Source organism: Coregonus lavaretus (assembly GCF_964263955.1).
Source record: "Coregonus lavaretus genome assembly, chromosome: 5".
NCBI lineage: Eukaryota > Metazoa > Chordata > Actinopteri > Salmoniformes > Salmonidae > Coregonus > Coregonus lavaretus.
In genome coordinates, this window is record NC_139992.1 from 12,712,433 (window position 1) to 12,728,369 (window position 15,937).

Genomic DNA, 15,937 nt, shown 5'->3' on the forward strand with positions numbered 1-15,937 from the left:
CAATTATCAACAACCAATTTAAGAGCTTGAAGAATTTTTTTAAGAATATGCAAATACTGTACAATCCCGGTGTGCAAAGCTCTTAGAGAATAACCCAGAAAGACTCACAGCTGTAATCGCTGCCAAAGGTGATTCTAACATGTATTGACTCAGGGGTGTGAATACTTATGTAAATGAGATTTTTACATTTCATTTTCAATACATTTGCAGACATTTCTAAAACATGTTTTCACTTCATCATCAATGGGTATTGTGTGTAGATGGGTGAGAAAATCGATTTAATCCATTTTGAATTTAGGCTATAACACAAAAGGTGGAATAAGTCAAGGGGTATGAATACTTTCTGAAGGCACTTAGGTAAACGTCTTGGTTATGCACACAACATTAGCAAAATTAGGATCTGTTTAATGTTGTATATTTAGTTACATTACATGGATTGCAGAAGTACATCATTACAAACAGCCAGGGGCGCAACTTTGGTTTTAGAAGTGGGGGGGGGTCACATAATATATTTTTTTATCCAGTCGGATAAACACTCCAAACAGCCTCCCGACTGCTCGGAGGCATCCGCATGGTGCTAAAGCACACCATTGCCTTGTTTTGTGTCACATTCCAATGATAAAACTGGGGGGGACAAAGAAACATGTCCCCCCCGTCCGCAGTGAAAGTTGCATCCTTGGAAACAGCCAACATCAAATAAAACATTTAGGACCTAGATGTCATACTGGAGGCAAACTTAGGTCACAAAGGTCGAGTACCACTGTCTGCTAAGATGAACAGGCTAATAGTAACACGTTGGCCATTGTTGATGAGAAATCTTAAGGGTTGGATCAGTGCAATAATCCCCAGATATACATGTAGTTAGTTGACAGATGTTTATAATACTTGGTTCCATGTTTATACTCTCCACTCATGCAATGACTATCTCTAGTCTGACTGACACTGACCATGGATATGCCCCTCCCCCCCCAAAAAAATATAACACTGTTGGCACAAACCCCTACCTCATCATTAAATTAACATAATGTTTCTAGGAAGTTTACTGACATTGTCAGAAGCAGAAATTACTGAGGACACGTCAAACATTTCTGCAATATAATCCAAAATAAAATAAATGCATTGAGTATTTTTGGAAGTAACCATTTCTGCTACAATATAAGTAACTAGTCTAGCTCCTCCCATGCTCTGGCCTATAGAGTAATACCCTGAAACATTGGGATGGCAGACGGCTCACAGGTAAATGAAACCCTCTCCAGCAATGGCTGCTGTTACCACCACGGCACCAGGGGGTCTGGCAGATGATACTGAGTTGACAAGGTTGGCCTCCCAGTGCTGAAAACAGTGGGATACCACCACCACATTACATATGCCATGCCCAACTCAGCTTTCGAGCAATAGCATATTCATGTAGCCTGCAACAAAGTACAGCAGTACATGGAAGTAACAGGTTTGCCATAATCATACACATTATTTTGAATAAATTATCATTATAATCAATAAAACAAATCTTTACTAACAAAGAGATTTGTAAAAAAAATTGCTAACTACAAAAATGGTCTTAACATATGATACTGGGGTGGCAGGTAGCCTAGCGGTTAAGAGCGTTGGGCCAGTAACAGAAATGTCGCTGGTTTGAATCCCCGAGCCGACTAGGTGAAAAATCTGTCGATATGCCCTTTAGCAAGGCACTTAACACTAACTGCTCCTGTAAGTCGCTCTGGATAAGAGCGTCTGCTAAATTACTAAAATAAAAAATTATACATGTCTGTGATGCCAGATTTTCAATTTAAGTCAGAAAACCCTGTTCAGACTCCTGATATTACCCCAAACATATTCATATGAGATTATTAGCCAGTTAACTAATAATTTGGCTGTAGTGGCACCGCCCATTAATCCTATTGGGCCGCATCATTTTGAGGCCATGCTAGAGTGAGCTCAGCATCCAATGGGATTGAGGCAGGGCCAGGGAGAGTCTGGGCTGTGGCGGGGAAGCAACATGATAAAGAACGCAGGAGCGGAGTCGCCTCTTTTCTCCGCAGCCTTAGACATGGTTGTTGTTGTTGGTGGTTGGTTGTAAATTAGTATCTTTGTGGGGTTTTGTCAGACATTGAAGTTGTTTATGTTTATTTCTTGTTGTTATTTGATTGCAAGTCTCGTGGTTGTAGTTTTTGTCAGACGTTGTAGTCCGGAGCTTTGCCCTGCGGCTGCCTCAGTCTGATCTGTAGTGTCATGAAGGCCCCTACAGTCACGTGGAAGAGGATCTGCCACACGTTCCTCAGTTCATACAGGTACATGTTGGACAGACAGATCAGGGCGAAGGCCAGGAACGACTTACTGTTCCTCCACACAGAGAAGTACGCAAACAGGGAACACTTAAAAGAGGGAGAGAGAGAGAGAAAGGGAGAGACGGAGTGAAAGACAGAAAGAGAGACCAGGAAACAGAGATGAGTCAACTTCTGTGAGAACAATAGAGCTACTTCATTGTATTGAAAATCCCTTGCAGGACACCAATCTTTCTTTGCTTTCAAACCATGTCCAATATTTGATCTTTATTCAAGGATGCCCCAATTATTTAGTGCAAGCTTAAATCAACTACCAGCAATAAAATAAAAGCCCTATACGGCAACATAAATTATAATACATATTATTTGCACTTTTCAATGTACCCAAAGATACTTGAAGTACAATTATGTGTAAACTGTAGCTGGACTATATTGGTACATTAACACCCCCTGTGATGCAAAGTGCAGGGTTGTTAGTCACTCACTCACCACAGTGTCAGCCAGACAGAGACAAGCAGGCAGATCTTGCTCTTACTAGCTATCACTTACCTGATACAGACAGGCTGCTGTGCCCAGGAAAAAGGCAATCACGTAATTCAAGTCTTCGTCGTCATTCTGCCGGTGGACCAACGGGGGAGGAAGATGAGGGAGAGAAGAAAAAATTGCGAGGTTAATAAATGATGAATGTACAGCAAGTAGGTAGACTTAAAACAAGGCTTGGTGAAACTGGCACGACAAGAAAGCCAACAAAAGCATTGGACAAAAATAGCCTCTGAAAAGCAATAATAAGCATACCCACTAAGATAAATACAGGTGTTACAAATGGTTCATATGAAAAGGCTTGGATTAGGTATAGCTACAGGTGTTCAGCTAGTCTTTCCCACTGAATTAAATAGAACAATGTAATGTATCTCTCTGGCTATACCTGTATGGTGCTCTCTATAGCATGAACCCCTCGGAGTAGATTGAGGCCTCCACAGAGGATGCTCAGCACACAGGATACGATGCCAGGTAGAGTCACAGGATCAAGCTGCTGGCTGGGAGCTGGGAGGAGAGAAACGGAGCTGTTAAGAACCAGCAGAAATGACCTGGTCAATGAGCCATAGACACATTCTGAGACTCTACTGGGTGAGATAAACAGCTACGTTGTGATTCTGAAGGACATCACAATCACAATACAGACTCCGCACCAGAGGCTGCCTTGACCTAAGGTAGGGCGTAAAGTAGTCTCTTGCGACTAAATTCATATAAATATGAAAAATAGCTACATAGAGCAGGATTAGGTTCAGAGAATAGAAATGGTAAACCACTATACCATCATGTGCAATCTTAGAATTATCCTAACATCTGAAGAAAAACCACTGACTAAATCCCAAAATGACAATGTTTTGATGATCATCCCTCCTACCCTTCCCAAATCCACAGCGAGTGACAGGAAAATATGAATGCAGTGGTTCTTGAGGGAGACAGAGGAGCTGTGGTGACCCAGGGCAGAATCACAGCTGGGGTTACTGAGGTGTGAAGGTACCAACAGAGAGGTAGCTGATCCACAGCGTCAGGAGTGGCAGGGGGCTTTATGATGGGCCTGTCTCAGTCAGGGATCACTGATGGAAGGGCCACACCCACGACAGCTGCAGGCCAAGCTGTCCTTCAGAGAGCTGCCCCTATAGGGCTTTCAAGTGAATAACAAGTCTCTGTTCCAAATACGTTCCCAACCAAGCTGTCCATGCGGTATGGAATGGATGGAAGGCATTTTAAAACATGCTAACGTGACAAAGGGAGATGCCTACAGTAAAGGTTAACGGGAAAAGAGGATTAGAATGAGGTGGATGGAATGCAAATAAAATCAATGTAATTCAGTACACGGTTAAGTGATCATGTTAAAGCTTACGTAAAGAGCCTTATACGTTTACTGTGCGTAAAAACACAAAAGGCAGGTAGGCACTTTGAAAAACACCTCAATGTGCATAAACTACTCTATGAGTTTCTCAATGTATGGCTGAATGTGAAAGATAAGACAAAGCTGTGTAACAGACAACTCAACTGGAACTACAGTTGCAGGCACTAAAAAGAAGGTTAGTTAAAAACCCTGTAGAGCGGTACAGGTTTTTTGTGAGAAACTATCGCAACCCAATCTTTTAATGCCCTGTCCTGTGTGTGTTTGTGTGTATGTGTGGTACCTACCTATGCCCTTGTACTTGGAGGGGGTGTGGTAAGAGAAGCCGTTGATGGATCCTAGTTCCTCAGGGGACAGCTGGTAGGGCGGTCGAAGCTTGATCTCTGTTTGCATGTCAGCCAGGTTGATCTTAGTGGACAGGGAGCGGGGACTGTTGAAGCGCTGCTTCGTCTTCTGGATGAAGTTGTCTGGAAGGGGCAGCAACACAAGTATGAAGGGTGCGAGAATAGAGAAACGTATCATGAAAATACAACCTACAAATAATATGTAGAAGAACAGTACCGCTGGTACAGTATAAACATGCTCTATCAAAGTGTTTCAGCAGGATAATGGGTTCGATTCCCGGGACCACCCATACGTAAAAATAATAGTGTCTGTTAAATGGAATATAATATAATATAATATAATATAATATATATTTGAAAGCTTCAAACCAGGGAAACTTAGCCTGGTCCGCTCCCTGTCCACAACACATCTGCCACACTGATCCTCAACACGGGGGCCCCTCAGGGGTGCGTGCTCAGTCCCCTCCTGTACTCTCTGTTCACCCATGACTGCATGGCCAGGCACGACTCCAACACCATCATTAAGTTTGCCGACGACACAACAGTGGTAGGCCTGATCACCGACAACGATGAGACAGCCTATAGGGAGGAGGTCAGAGACCTGGCCGTGTGGTGCCAGGACAACAACCTCTCCCTCAACGTGACCAAGACAAAGGAGATGATTGTGGACTACAGGAAAAAAAAGAGGACTGAGCACGTCCCCATTCTCATCGACAGGGCTGTAGTAGAACAGGTTGAGAGCTTCAAGTTCCTTGGTGTCCACATCACCAACGAACTATCATGGTCCAAACACACCAAGACAGTCGTGAAGAGGGCACGTCAAAGCCTATTCCCCCTCAGGAGACTGAAAAGATTTGGCATGGGTCCTCAGATCCTCAAAAAATTCTACAGCTGCACCATCGAGAGCATCCTGACTGGTTGCATCACCGCCTGGTATGGCAACTGCTTGGCCTCCGACCGCAAGGCACTACAGAGGGTAATGCGTACGGCCCAGTACATCACTGGGGCCAAGCTTCCTGCCATCCAGGACCTCTATACCAGGCGGTGTCAGAGGAAGGCCCTCAAAATTGTCAAAGACTCCAGCCACCCTAGTCATAGACTGTTCTCTCTGCTACCGCACGGCAAGCGGTACCGGAGTGCCAAGTCTAGGTCCAAAAGACTTCTCAACAGCTTCTACCCCCAAGCCATAAGACTCCTGAACAGCCAATCATGGCTACCCGGACTATTTGCACTGCCCCCCCACCCCATCCTTTTTACGCTGCTGCTACTCTGTTAATTATTTATGCATAGTCACTTTAACTCTACCCACATGTACATATTACCTCAACTACCTCAACTAGCCGGTGCCCCCGCACATTGACTCTGCAACGGTACCCCCCTGTATATATAGCCTCCCTACTGTTATTTTATTTTATTTCTGCTCTTTTTTTTCTCAACACTTTTTTTGTTGTTGTTTTATTTTTACTTTTTTTGTTAAAAATAAATGCACTGTTGGTTAAGGGCTGTAAGTAAGCATTTCACTGTAATGTCTGCACCTGTTGTATTCGGCGCATGTGACCAATAAAATTTGGTCCCAGATCGGTTTGTGCAGTCTTGCCAACACTACTGTCATTGCCATGACAGGAGTAGGCAGGAATGCACAAACAGATCTGGGACCAGGCTAAGGGAAACCCTTTGTTCCGAAAGTAAGGCAATGCATGGGTTTGTTGGGAAAACAAAGGAGAGACTCACCCAACTCGATGAAGGAGTAAGGCCTCACAGCGCTGTTGACGCGCTTGGCGTCGTACGTGACGATAAACTCCCTCTGCAGCTCATCCAGGAAACAGAAGGCCAGGACGTTGGGGTAGTTCTCTGTACAAACCATCAGATAACCCACACCCAGGCAGCAGGTGAAACTGACACACACACACAGAGAGAGAGAGAGCAAGATTATATTGGAGGACTATTATTTCCTGCAATTACAATGCTGAACAGTGGGAAGCACAGTAAGTTCAGTAGTATTCATAAACAAAACCAAGAGATGTCCCTGCATATGTTATTCAGGATCAAAATTCAATTTGTGTGTATCCATCTACATCGTCATGGAGATATCTCTAACAAAACAACTGGCATTAGAATAGCTATGGAAGATTACCAAGAATTACCATCTCTAAGCTATTACACAAAAAAGGAACCTCGCCACAGAGGTGTTTCCAACCAATCCATCAATAAATCACAGAAATGTTAACATAACAGGTGGCTTGAAGGCTTGTTAGCAGTGTGCTAAGATGCCAGTATCTGTCTCTCTGTATTAAGATATTCAGAAAGATTAAACAAACATGGCTCACACCCAACAGGCATTAAAAGGGGAGGGGGAATTGCTAGCTCGCTCTAGCTCTCTCTTTCTCTCAGCTTATGAAGTTTGGGTGCTGAATAACGGTCGTTTGGAGAGTGCCAGGGAGGGAGGGACCAAAATCATAGCACCCACCCAACTGGAGCGCAGCGGAGCAGAGCCCCTCGAAGGTCCAATACATCTGAGTTAAGCATTGCCCAAACGGATCTTTAAATCTTTCAATTAGATTACCCAGTGATTTAAATGCTGTCTGGCACGTCCTCCGTCTCTTTCCTTCACAGTGAGGCAATGTTGGGCCTTGATTAAAGGACCTCAAGATATCAAATGAGGCTTCAGACCGTAGAGTGAATGGCCAACCAACCCTGCTGCTGGAGGGAGGAATGTGCGCGCACACACACATACACTTCTCATTCAAGCCAATATCTGTTGTCTAATGGTGCTTTCAAGACAACTGGGAACTCTGGGTAAAGAACAAGTTCAAATTGTGAGGTCAGCGATCTTCAGGTCGGAAAGTAAGAGTTCTAGGATGATTACCGAGTCTCTGAGTTGGAATTCTGAGTTGGATGACCGTACAAAACGATTTTTCCAAGTCGGCACTCTTTCTTTTGTCCGATCGAAAAATGCTTGGAGGTCGGCGCTTTTGAACGCGGCATTAACGGGACCAAGTGGCTAATAACCCACGTCCATGTGAACAGAGGCATTTTGTAATGCCGCAGTTGTGTTTCTTCAAATAGCCCGACAATTGTAATTGACCAAACTGTCACGAAACTCATATTAGGGGAATTATTATGGGACAGAGCTTTAACAGACTTCTTCAAAAAACAAATAAAGTATACTTTGTTTAAACTGAGTATAAAATGTAGTTGTTGTGGATGTTGTTTCAAAGTCTAACAACGAAATGGACCGCACTTTCAAAGGTGATGATTAATTCAAAACCTTCATATGCATATTAGAGCCCAAGTCCGCAAAAAAAACAATTATGATTGTGCCTTTATACAATACATAGCCTATAGCATATTACACCCAGAATTTTTTTTACTGATTTAAGATGTCTTTGGTACATAATTAGTCTAGCCTACACTAAAAGAATGTGACACATTTTAGTAATAGGCTTTGAATGTAGACTGTATTATTATGCATACTGGATGGACTGGTTACCTTATGCTACGCTCCAAAATGTATATGCACGAGTCTGGGAGAGAACGTATAGCCATAGGCGATGCTGTTGGTTCATTGATTGAGCAGGGTGGCTTACAGTTAGCCTACAATTATAGTGAATTTATATTTGATAAGCCTAGTAATAGGGCACTTTTTATATTTTAATAATTCATTGGGTGACACTACCTTTAGCTATACAGAATCTCACCACTGTTTGTTTCCATCTCCTCCTCTCTCTCCTTTATTCCTTTCTCGAGCACGCAGAGGGGCTGTCAACAGTTTAGTGAAATATTCCTCAAGGTTCCGTTTTAGGACCACTATTGTTCCTCAAGGTTCCGTTTTAGGACCACTATTGTTTTCACTATATATTTTACCTCTTGGGGATGTTATTCGAAAACATAATGTTAACTTTCACTGCTATGCGGATGACACACAGCTGTACATTTCAATGAAGCATGGTGAAGCCCCAAAATTGCCCTCGCTAGAAGCCTGTGTTTCAGACATAAGGAAGTGGATGGCTGAAAACGTTTTACTTTTAAACTCGGACAAAACAGAGATGCTTGTTCTAGGTCCCAAGAAACAAAGAGATCTTCTGTTAAATCTGACAATTCATCTTGATGGTTGTAAAGTCGTCTCAAATAAAACTGTGAAGGACCTAGGCGTTACTCTTGACCCTGATCTCTCTTTTGACGAACATATCAAGACTGTTTCAAGGACAGCTTTTTTCCATCTACGTAACATTGCAAAAATCAGAAATTTTCTGTCCAAAAATGATGCAGAAAAATTAATCCATGCATTTGTTACTTCTAGATTAGACTACTGCAATGCTCTATTTTCCGGCTACCCGGATAAAGCACTAAATAAACTTCAGTTAGTGCTAAATACGGCTGCTAGAATCCTGACTAGAACCAAGAAATTTGATCATATTACTCCAGTGCTAGCTTCCCTACACTGGCTTCCTGTTAAGGCAAGGGCTGATTTCAAGGTTTTACTGTTAACCTATAAAGCGTTACATGGGCTTGCTCCTACCTATCTTTCCGAGTTGGTCCTGCCGTACATACCAATACGTACGCTACGGTCACAAGACGCAGGCCTCCTAATTGTCCCTAGAATTTCTAAGCAAACAGCGGGAGGCAGGGCTTTCTCCTATAGATCTCCATTTTTATGGAACAGTCTGCCTACCCATGTGAGAGACGCAGACTCGGTCTCAACCTTTAAGTCTTTACTGAAGACTTATCTCTTCAGTAGGTCATATGATTGAGTGTAGTCTGGCCCAGGAGTGTGAAGGTGAACGGAAAGGCTGGAGCAACGAACAGCCCTTGCTGTCTCTGCCAGGCCGGTTCCCCTCTCCACTGGGGTTCTCTGCCTCTAACCCTGTTGCAGGGGCTGAGTCACTGGCCTGCTGGTGCTCTTTCATGCCGTCCCTGGGAGGGGTGCGTCACTTGAGTGGGTTGAGTTACTGACGTGATCTTCCTGTCTGGGTTGGCGCCCCCCCCCCCCTTGGTTTGTGCTGTGGTGGAGACCTCTGTGGGCTATACTCGGCCTTGTCTCAGGATTGTAAGTTGGTGGTTGGGGATATCCCTCTAGTGGTGCGGGGGCTGTGCTTTGGCGGAGTGGGTGGGGTTATATCCTTCCTGTTTGGCCCTGTCCGGGGGTTTCTTCGGATGGGGCCACAGTGTCTCCGGACCGCTCCTGTCTCAGCCTCCAGTATTTATGCTGCAGTAGTTTATGTGTCGGGGGGCTGGGGTTAGTTGGTTATACCTGGAGTACTTCTCCTGTCTTATCCAGTGTCCTGTGTGAATTTAAGTATGCTCTCTCTAATTCTCTCGTTCTCTCTTTCTCTCTGAGAACCTGAGCCCTAGGACCATACGTCAGGACTACCGGGCATGATGACACCCTGCTGCCCCCAGTCCGCCTGGCCTTGCTGCTATTCCAGTTTCAACTGTTCTGCCTGCGGCTACGAAACCCCTACCTGTCCCAGACCTGCTGTTTTCAACTCTAAATGATCGGCTATGAAAAGCCAACTGAGAGACCTGAGCCCTAGGACCATACGTCGGGACTACCGGCCGTGGTGACTCCTTGCTATCCCCAGTCCGCCTGGCCTTGCTGCTATTCCAGTTTAAACTGTTCTGCCTGCGGTTATGGAACCCCTACCTGTCCCAGACCTGCTGTTTTAAACTCTAATGATCGGCTATGAAAAGCCAACTGAGATTTATTCCTGATTATTATTTGACCATGCTTGTCACTTATGAACATTTTTGAACATCTTGGCATGGTTCTGTTATAATCTCCACCCGGCACAGCCAGAAGAGGACTGGCCACCCCTCATAGCCTGGTTCCTCTCTAGGTTTCTTCCTAGGTTTTGCCTTTCTAGGGAGTTTTTCCTAGCCACCGTGCTTCTACACCTGCATTACTAGCTGTTTGGGGTTTTAGGCTGGGTTTCTGTACAGCACTTCGAGATATTAGCTGATGTAAGAAGGGCTATATAAAATAAAATTGATTGATTGATTGATTGGTTTCATTGCAGATTTCACTTGGTTTCCCAAATTAATCTCCTGAGTGGCGCAGTGGTCTAAGGCACTGCATCGCAGTGCTAGCTGTGCCACTAGAGATCCTGGTTCGAATCCAGGCTCTGTCGTAGCCGGCCGTGACCGGGAGACCCATGGGGCGGCGCGCAATTGGCCCAGCGTCGTCCAGGGTAGGGGAGGGAATGGCCGGCAGGGATGTAGCTCAGTTGATAGAGCATGGCGTTTGCAACGCCAGGGTTGTGGGTTCGATTCCCACAGGGGGTATGAAAATAATAATGTAAGTCGCTCTGGATAAGAGCGTCTGCTAAATGACGTAAATGTAAATTAAGCACTGGGTAGCAGCAGGAACAGGGTTGGAGAGCCCATGGCATAGAGTTTGGGCGGAATATCAACTGTCGCGCAGCGAGAGCATGCATGCTCCTCAAACAGTGGTTGATGCGTGGAGTGAAATAAGTGTTCTTATATTTATTTCTCAGCTGCTCATATTAAGCACATGCTCCGCTATAAAAACGAACTAGTCTACGCAGCATCATTGAAAAACGGACCGGCGGGAAAACAAGCGGCCTCCATTCGCTATTTGAGTGCATACGGACGACATGTCTTTTCATTTTTTTACATTTACATTTTTAGTCATTTAGCAGACGCTCTTATCCAGAGCGACTTACAGTTAGTGAGTGCATACATTTTTTTCATTATATTTTTTTCATACTGGCCCCCCGTGGGAATCGAACCCACAACCCTGGCATTGCAAACATCATGCTCTACCAACAGAGCTACATCCCTGCTGGCCATTCCCTCCCCTACCCTGGACGACGCTGGGCCAATTGTGCGCCGCCCCATGGGTCTCCCGGTCACGGCCAGCTACGACAGAGCCTGGATTCGAACCAGGATCTCTAGTGGCACAGATAGCACTGCGATGCAGTGCCTTAGACCACTCCTGCCCATTTGATAATGGGCCATTCTAAATCAAAACTAATTTTACATATTAGTAAAGACAAGATTAAATTGAGAATAGTCTGATGGGTGAAAATATGATCACTTGATGAGAGAACAGCTGTGCAGCCTGAAGCAAGGAACAGTGCGCAAGCTTTTTTTTTTTGCGACTTTCTCAAATCATCAATAGCCTATAGTTGCATGCAGCCCATATATGTTTTGATTTCTAAAGACATTCTAAGGTATGTATAATTTACAACTAAAGTTGCCAAATAACTAAATCTAGCGTAAAAGACTGTTTCAAAAGATCACTTTTACGCTCAACACAGCCACTTCATATGTGCACTTGGGAATGGGAAAAATCTCCTTTCTATTTTATACAGCTAAGTTCAATTATATTCTTCTTACTATAAAATTATGGCACAGATAATCATATCTTGTCTGCTAAATAAACAAGCCTGCAGCCTAGGCATGGCACATAGCCAGATAACATACAGGCCAACTCATTATGTTCTTCTGAAATACATTTTCTTCATATCATGTTTCTTTAGACCTGCCTACAATAAATAATGGATTTATTGTGATGGTGTACATAAAATTGATTTATGATACGGTTTTAAATGTAGCTGTTCTAAAAGCTCATGTATGCGTGCAGATGGTAAACGTGTTTATGTTAATTAACGGTCAATTACCGTGAGACCGGACAACTTTTGCATGACAATAACCAGCTAATAAAATGTTATGACCTCCACAGACCTAGACAATGATAACACCGTCATTCAAAGCAAAATTATACTATAGAGAACTGCTAGCAACTTTGGGTGGTGGTAATACCAGTCTGTTAGAAGGGTTTATATCAAATATATCTGGTAATACCCCTTGTTACATTCCCCAGCAAGAACCCCCCCCAAAAAGTCACTCAAACAAAAAGGGGAGCTAACAAAGAGTCACTGACAACAACCAAAACAGGTGGGGTTTTAGGAGGGGTTCTAAGACACTCATGGGGGTGTCCACTGAAAGTTACATAGCAACAACAACTGGGACCTACAAGACACCCACCATGAGCACCCACAAAATGTTCCTAAGAGGCAAGCCAAAAGAAAAACCCACACCAAACTTAAAGGCAGGAAGCAAACCAAAAAGGTGAAGCAAAACAAAATCAGATAAAGGATAGTTTGTCTAGAAATCAAAATAGGGAGCGCCAACTAAAGGTGTTAACCCTCCATCTCTTAAGACAACTGGAGCACTGGACCAGCCACTCTTAAATAGAACCTGGACCAGCACAGGTGAAACACCTTCCCACTAATGAGATGGCAACCAGCACAGGTGTAACACATACTGACTAAGGAGGTGACACCAATCGGTGTCCAACCTCAAAACATACATGGAAAACCCTATAACACCCTTTATGATTCACAGTTAAAATTATACTTAGCATGCTAGCAGATACCCATAGACTTTCAGTCATTGCGCTAACGCTAATTAGCAGTTGCCCTAGCACTAGTTAGCAACTTCCCGAAGTATCCCATTAAGCCTGACTTGCAACTTACTTGATATTGTACTGTCCAGCCTTCAGAGTGCACCGGTCAGGGAACTGGCTGAGTTTCTTGGACAGTGCTTTGACTTGCTTCTTGGTTTCCTGAAGGCCTTTGTCCTGCTCATAGTCTGTGGAGGCAGACAGGGGTAGACCGTCCACCACCCGCACCACAGAGGCAAACAAGACCATTGACATCATACAGCTAGCTCTACACGCACTCTCACTGGACACCTACAAAACAGAGGGAAAAGGGAGCATGTTCACAGATCCAAGGGCATGAAGATTGTGAATTCTGATAAAATAGGCCTAGTTTCACTGAATTGCCGGCATAGCCTGGCAACATACCAATATTACCATAGCTATCTCTCATTCACACCATTTGGGAAGTCTTGGGTAACACTAGAATAGATCATAATAAATGGTACAACTGAAGTTAGTGCGTGACTCTCCTGTGTCTGCCACGGTTCGGTACCTTGGATAGCACTTTGAAGAACTGCTAATAACTAGGCCTTGATCATGAACCCCAGTTCCATTTAATTACACATAAGAGTCATTGGAAGAAGGCGTCTTCTGTACAGGGGAGTTTTGTTAAGAGCCCCGACGCTCGGTCTGAACATTAACACGCATTGGTTTTGGAAGCATAAGGACCTCCTTACCTTTCATATCAGCGAGAAATAATTTTCAAAAAACAAAAGGTTAAATTAATAGACATCTTTATATGGTTAAGGAGTAAAGGTAGACTCCGTAAGAGTACATCTTGGTCTAGTTAGCTAACTTTACGCCTCGCGAAAACTGTGCCCTCTCCAAGCCCCTGGCTAGAAAGCTAACTGGCTAATGCTACATTTGTCTTGAGTGAGCCTGCATTTTTTTCATTGTTTACCAGGATATGGTGCATGCATACGCGATGGTCAGGGCATTGCTAGCTCAGCAACACCGGACAGGGAGATAGCTAAAACTAGCTAGGTTGTGCAGCAGAATACTGGCAAAATCCGTTGAGGATTATGCAAAATGTGATAGTTAGTGATGCTTGCTAACTAGCTAGCCACATAGCTAGCTGGCTAGCTTAACGTTACGTTACTTAATAGCAGGACTATTCAGTTATTAAAATAGAAAATGTCTAGCTAGCTTTATCCCTGTCGCATAATATCAATTAAAAAGGAGCCAGCTTCCTAGCTAGCTACTCAAATACGCCCTTCTGTTCTCTCCTAGTCCTAGCTAACGTTACGCGCTGTCAGTTAGCTGGATGGTAACGTTAGTAAGCTACTGCACACTAGGCTAGCTAACATTAACTAGCTATCAAGAGCAAAGCTAACGTTAGCTAGCATGGCCTTCCAAACATAGAACATGAATTGTTATTTTACAAGCTAACCTGAACAGACACATGTGCCAATGCAACACTCACCGCGAAGTCGTTTATTTATTGTAACGTAGCATCACCGGGCACCGTTTTCATTGGTCTACATTCTGTTGTGGCGCTACGGTACACTCAGGACAGATGCCGCGTTCACTGCTAGTCGGAACTAGAAAACTTCCGACTTGCTAACAGGTTAGTTGTACACGTGTCGCGTTCAACCAGTTAGCTAGTCGGACATTTCTGAATTTTGTAGTTCCGACTAGGACATGAACGCGGTAAGAAATGTTTAAGTGTTTGGACTGTACGGTTCCCTGTGCATTATGGGTAGTGCCAACTTGATGCGTGCGCAGATTGACATTTATTGGGATCAGTCTTGTCCTGGAGGCAGCACTGAGAGATTTCTGCTAGATTGTCCAGTTGCAAAGTCAAAGTAGCCTATATTGTAAAAATTCATGACAACTAAAATTTGTATTTTTGGTCTTAATTTTAAGGTTAGGCATTAGGGTTAGCAGTGTGGTTAAGGTTAGGTTTAAAATAAGATTGAATGACTTTGTGGCTGTGCCAGCTAGTGACCACGCTACGGAGCTGCCTCCAGAACAAGACTCATGACAAAAAACGCTAACCTGCAAAGCATGTATGCATTCTCATCAGCACCACCTTGACACCAGCAAGAAATGAATGGATGGATTATCATGGATACCACAGCATATTGGAAAATAATATGGCTTTAATTCAATAACAACATTAGCCAGATACACATATATATTAGGTTGGTTGAAAGGACTGGCTTTTTAAAATGTTGTATATATATATATATATACACATACATACATACACACACACACACTGAGTGTACAAAACATTAAGAACACCTTAATATTGAGTTGCCAGGCGCACCGGTTTGTGTCAAGAACCGCACTGCTGCTGGGTTTTTCACGCTCAACAGTTTACTGTGTGTATCAAGAATGGTCCACCACCCAAAGGACATACAGCCAACTTGACACAACTGTTGGAAGAATTGGGGTCAACATGGGCCAGCATCCCTGTGGAACGCTTTCCACACCTTGTATAGCCCATGTCCCAACGAAATGAGGCCCTAATCTATGGATATCAGATGACTGGGAATACAGATATGCATCTGTGGTCACAGATACCTTGAAAAAAATGGGCCTCAGGATCTCATCACAATATTTTTGTGCATCAAATTGCCATCGATAAAATGCAATTGTGTTCATTGTCCGTAGCTTATGCCTGCCCATACCAGAACCCCACCGCCATCATGGGGCACTCTGTTCACAATGTTGACAGCGGCAAAAAGCTCGCCCACACGACGCCATACACGTGGTCTGCAGTTGTGAGGCCTGTGTGTGTGTGTGTATATATATATATATATATACACACATGTTTATTTCTGTCTAGAATAGATCTAATTTGTAGGCCCTTCTATTGGAATGAGGTGCAAGCAGTAGGCCTGCTGTATCCCAGGAAGTGATGTAAAACAGGGTTGCACTGCACACTGGTGTATGGGGACCCACCGTGTCTTCACGTCAATCATTACTCCTATTACAAATA

At 43.8% G+C, this 15,937-nt stretch overlaps 1 protein-coding gene across 1 annotated transcript; it reads right to left on the reverse strand.

Annotated features, from left to right (window-relative positions):
• Positions 1-389: 389 nt before the first annotated feature.
• Positions 390-14,685, reverse strand: LOC311129734 (vesicle-trafficking protein SEC22a-like). The gene is made up of 7 exons (XM_084162151.1): positions 14,414-14,685; positions 13,025-13,242; positions 6,255-6,418; positions 4,467-4,646; positions 3,208-3,326; positions 2,832-2,897; positions 390-2,372 (listed from the first exon to the last, which is right to left on the reverse strand). The coding sequence occupies exons 2-7, from the start codon at positions 13,207-13,209 to the stop codon at positions 2,172-2,174; spliced, it is 915 nt and encodes a 304-aa protein (XP_084018277.1). The 5' UTR covers positions 13,210-13,242; positions 14,414-14,685; the 3' UTR covers positions 390-2,171.
• Positions 14,686-15,937: the final 1,252 nt, after the last annotated feature.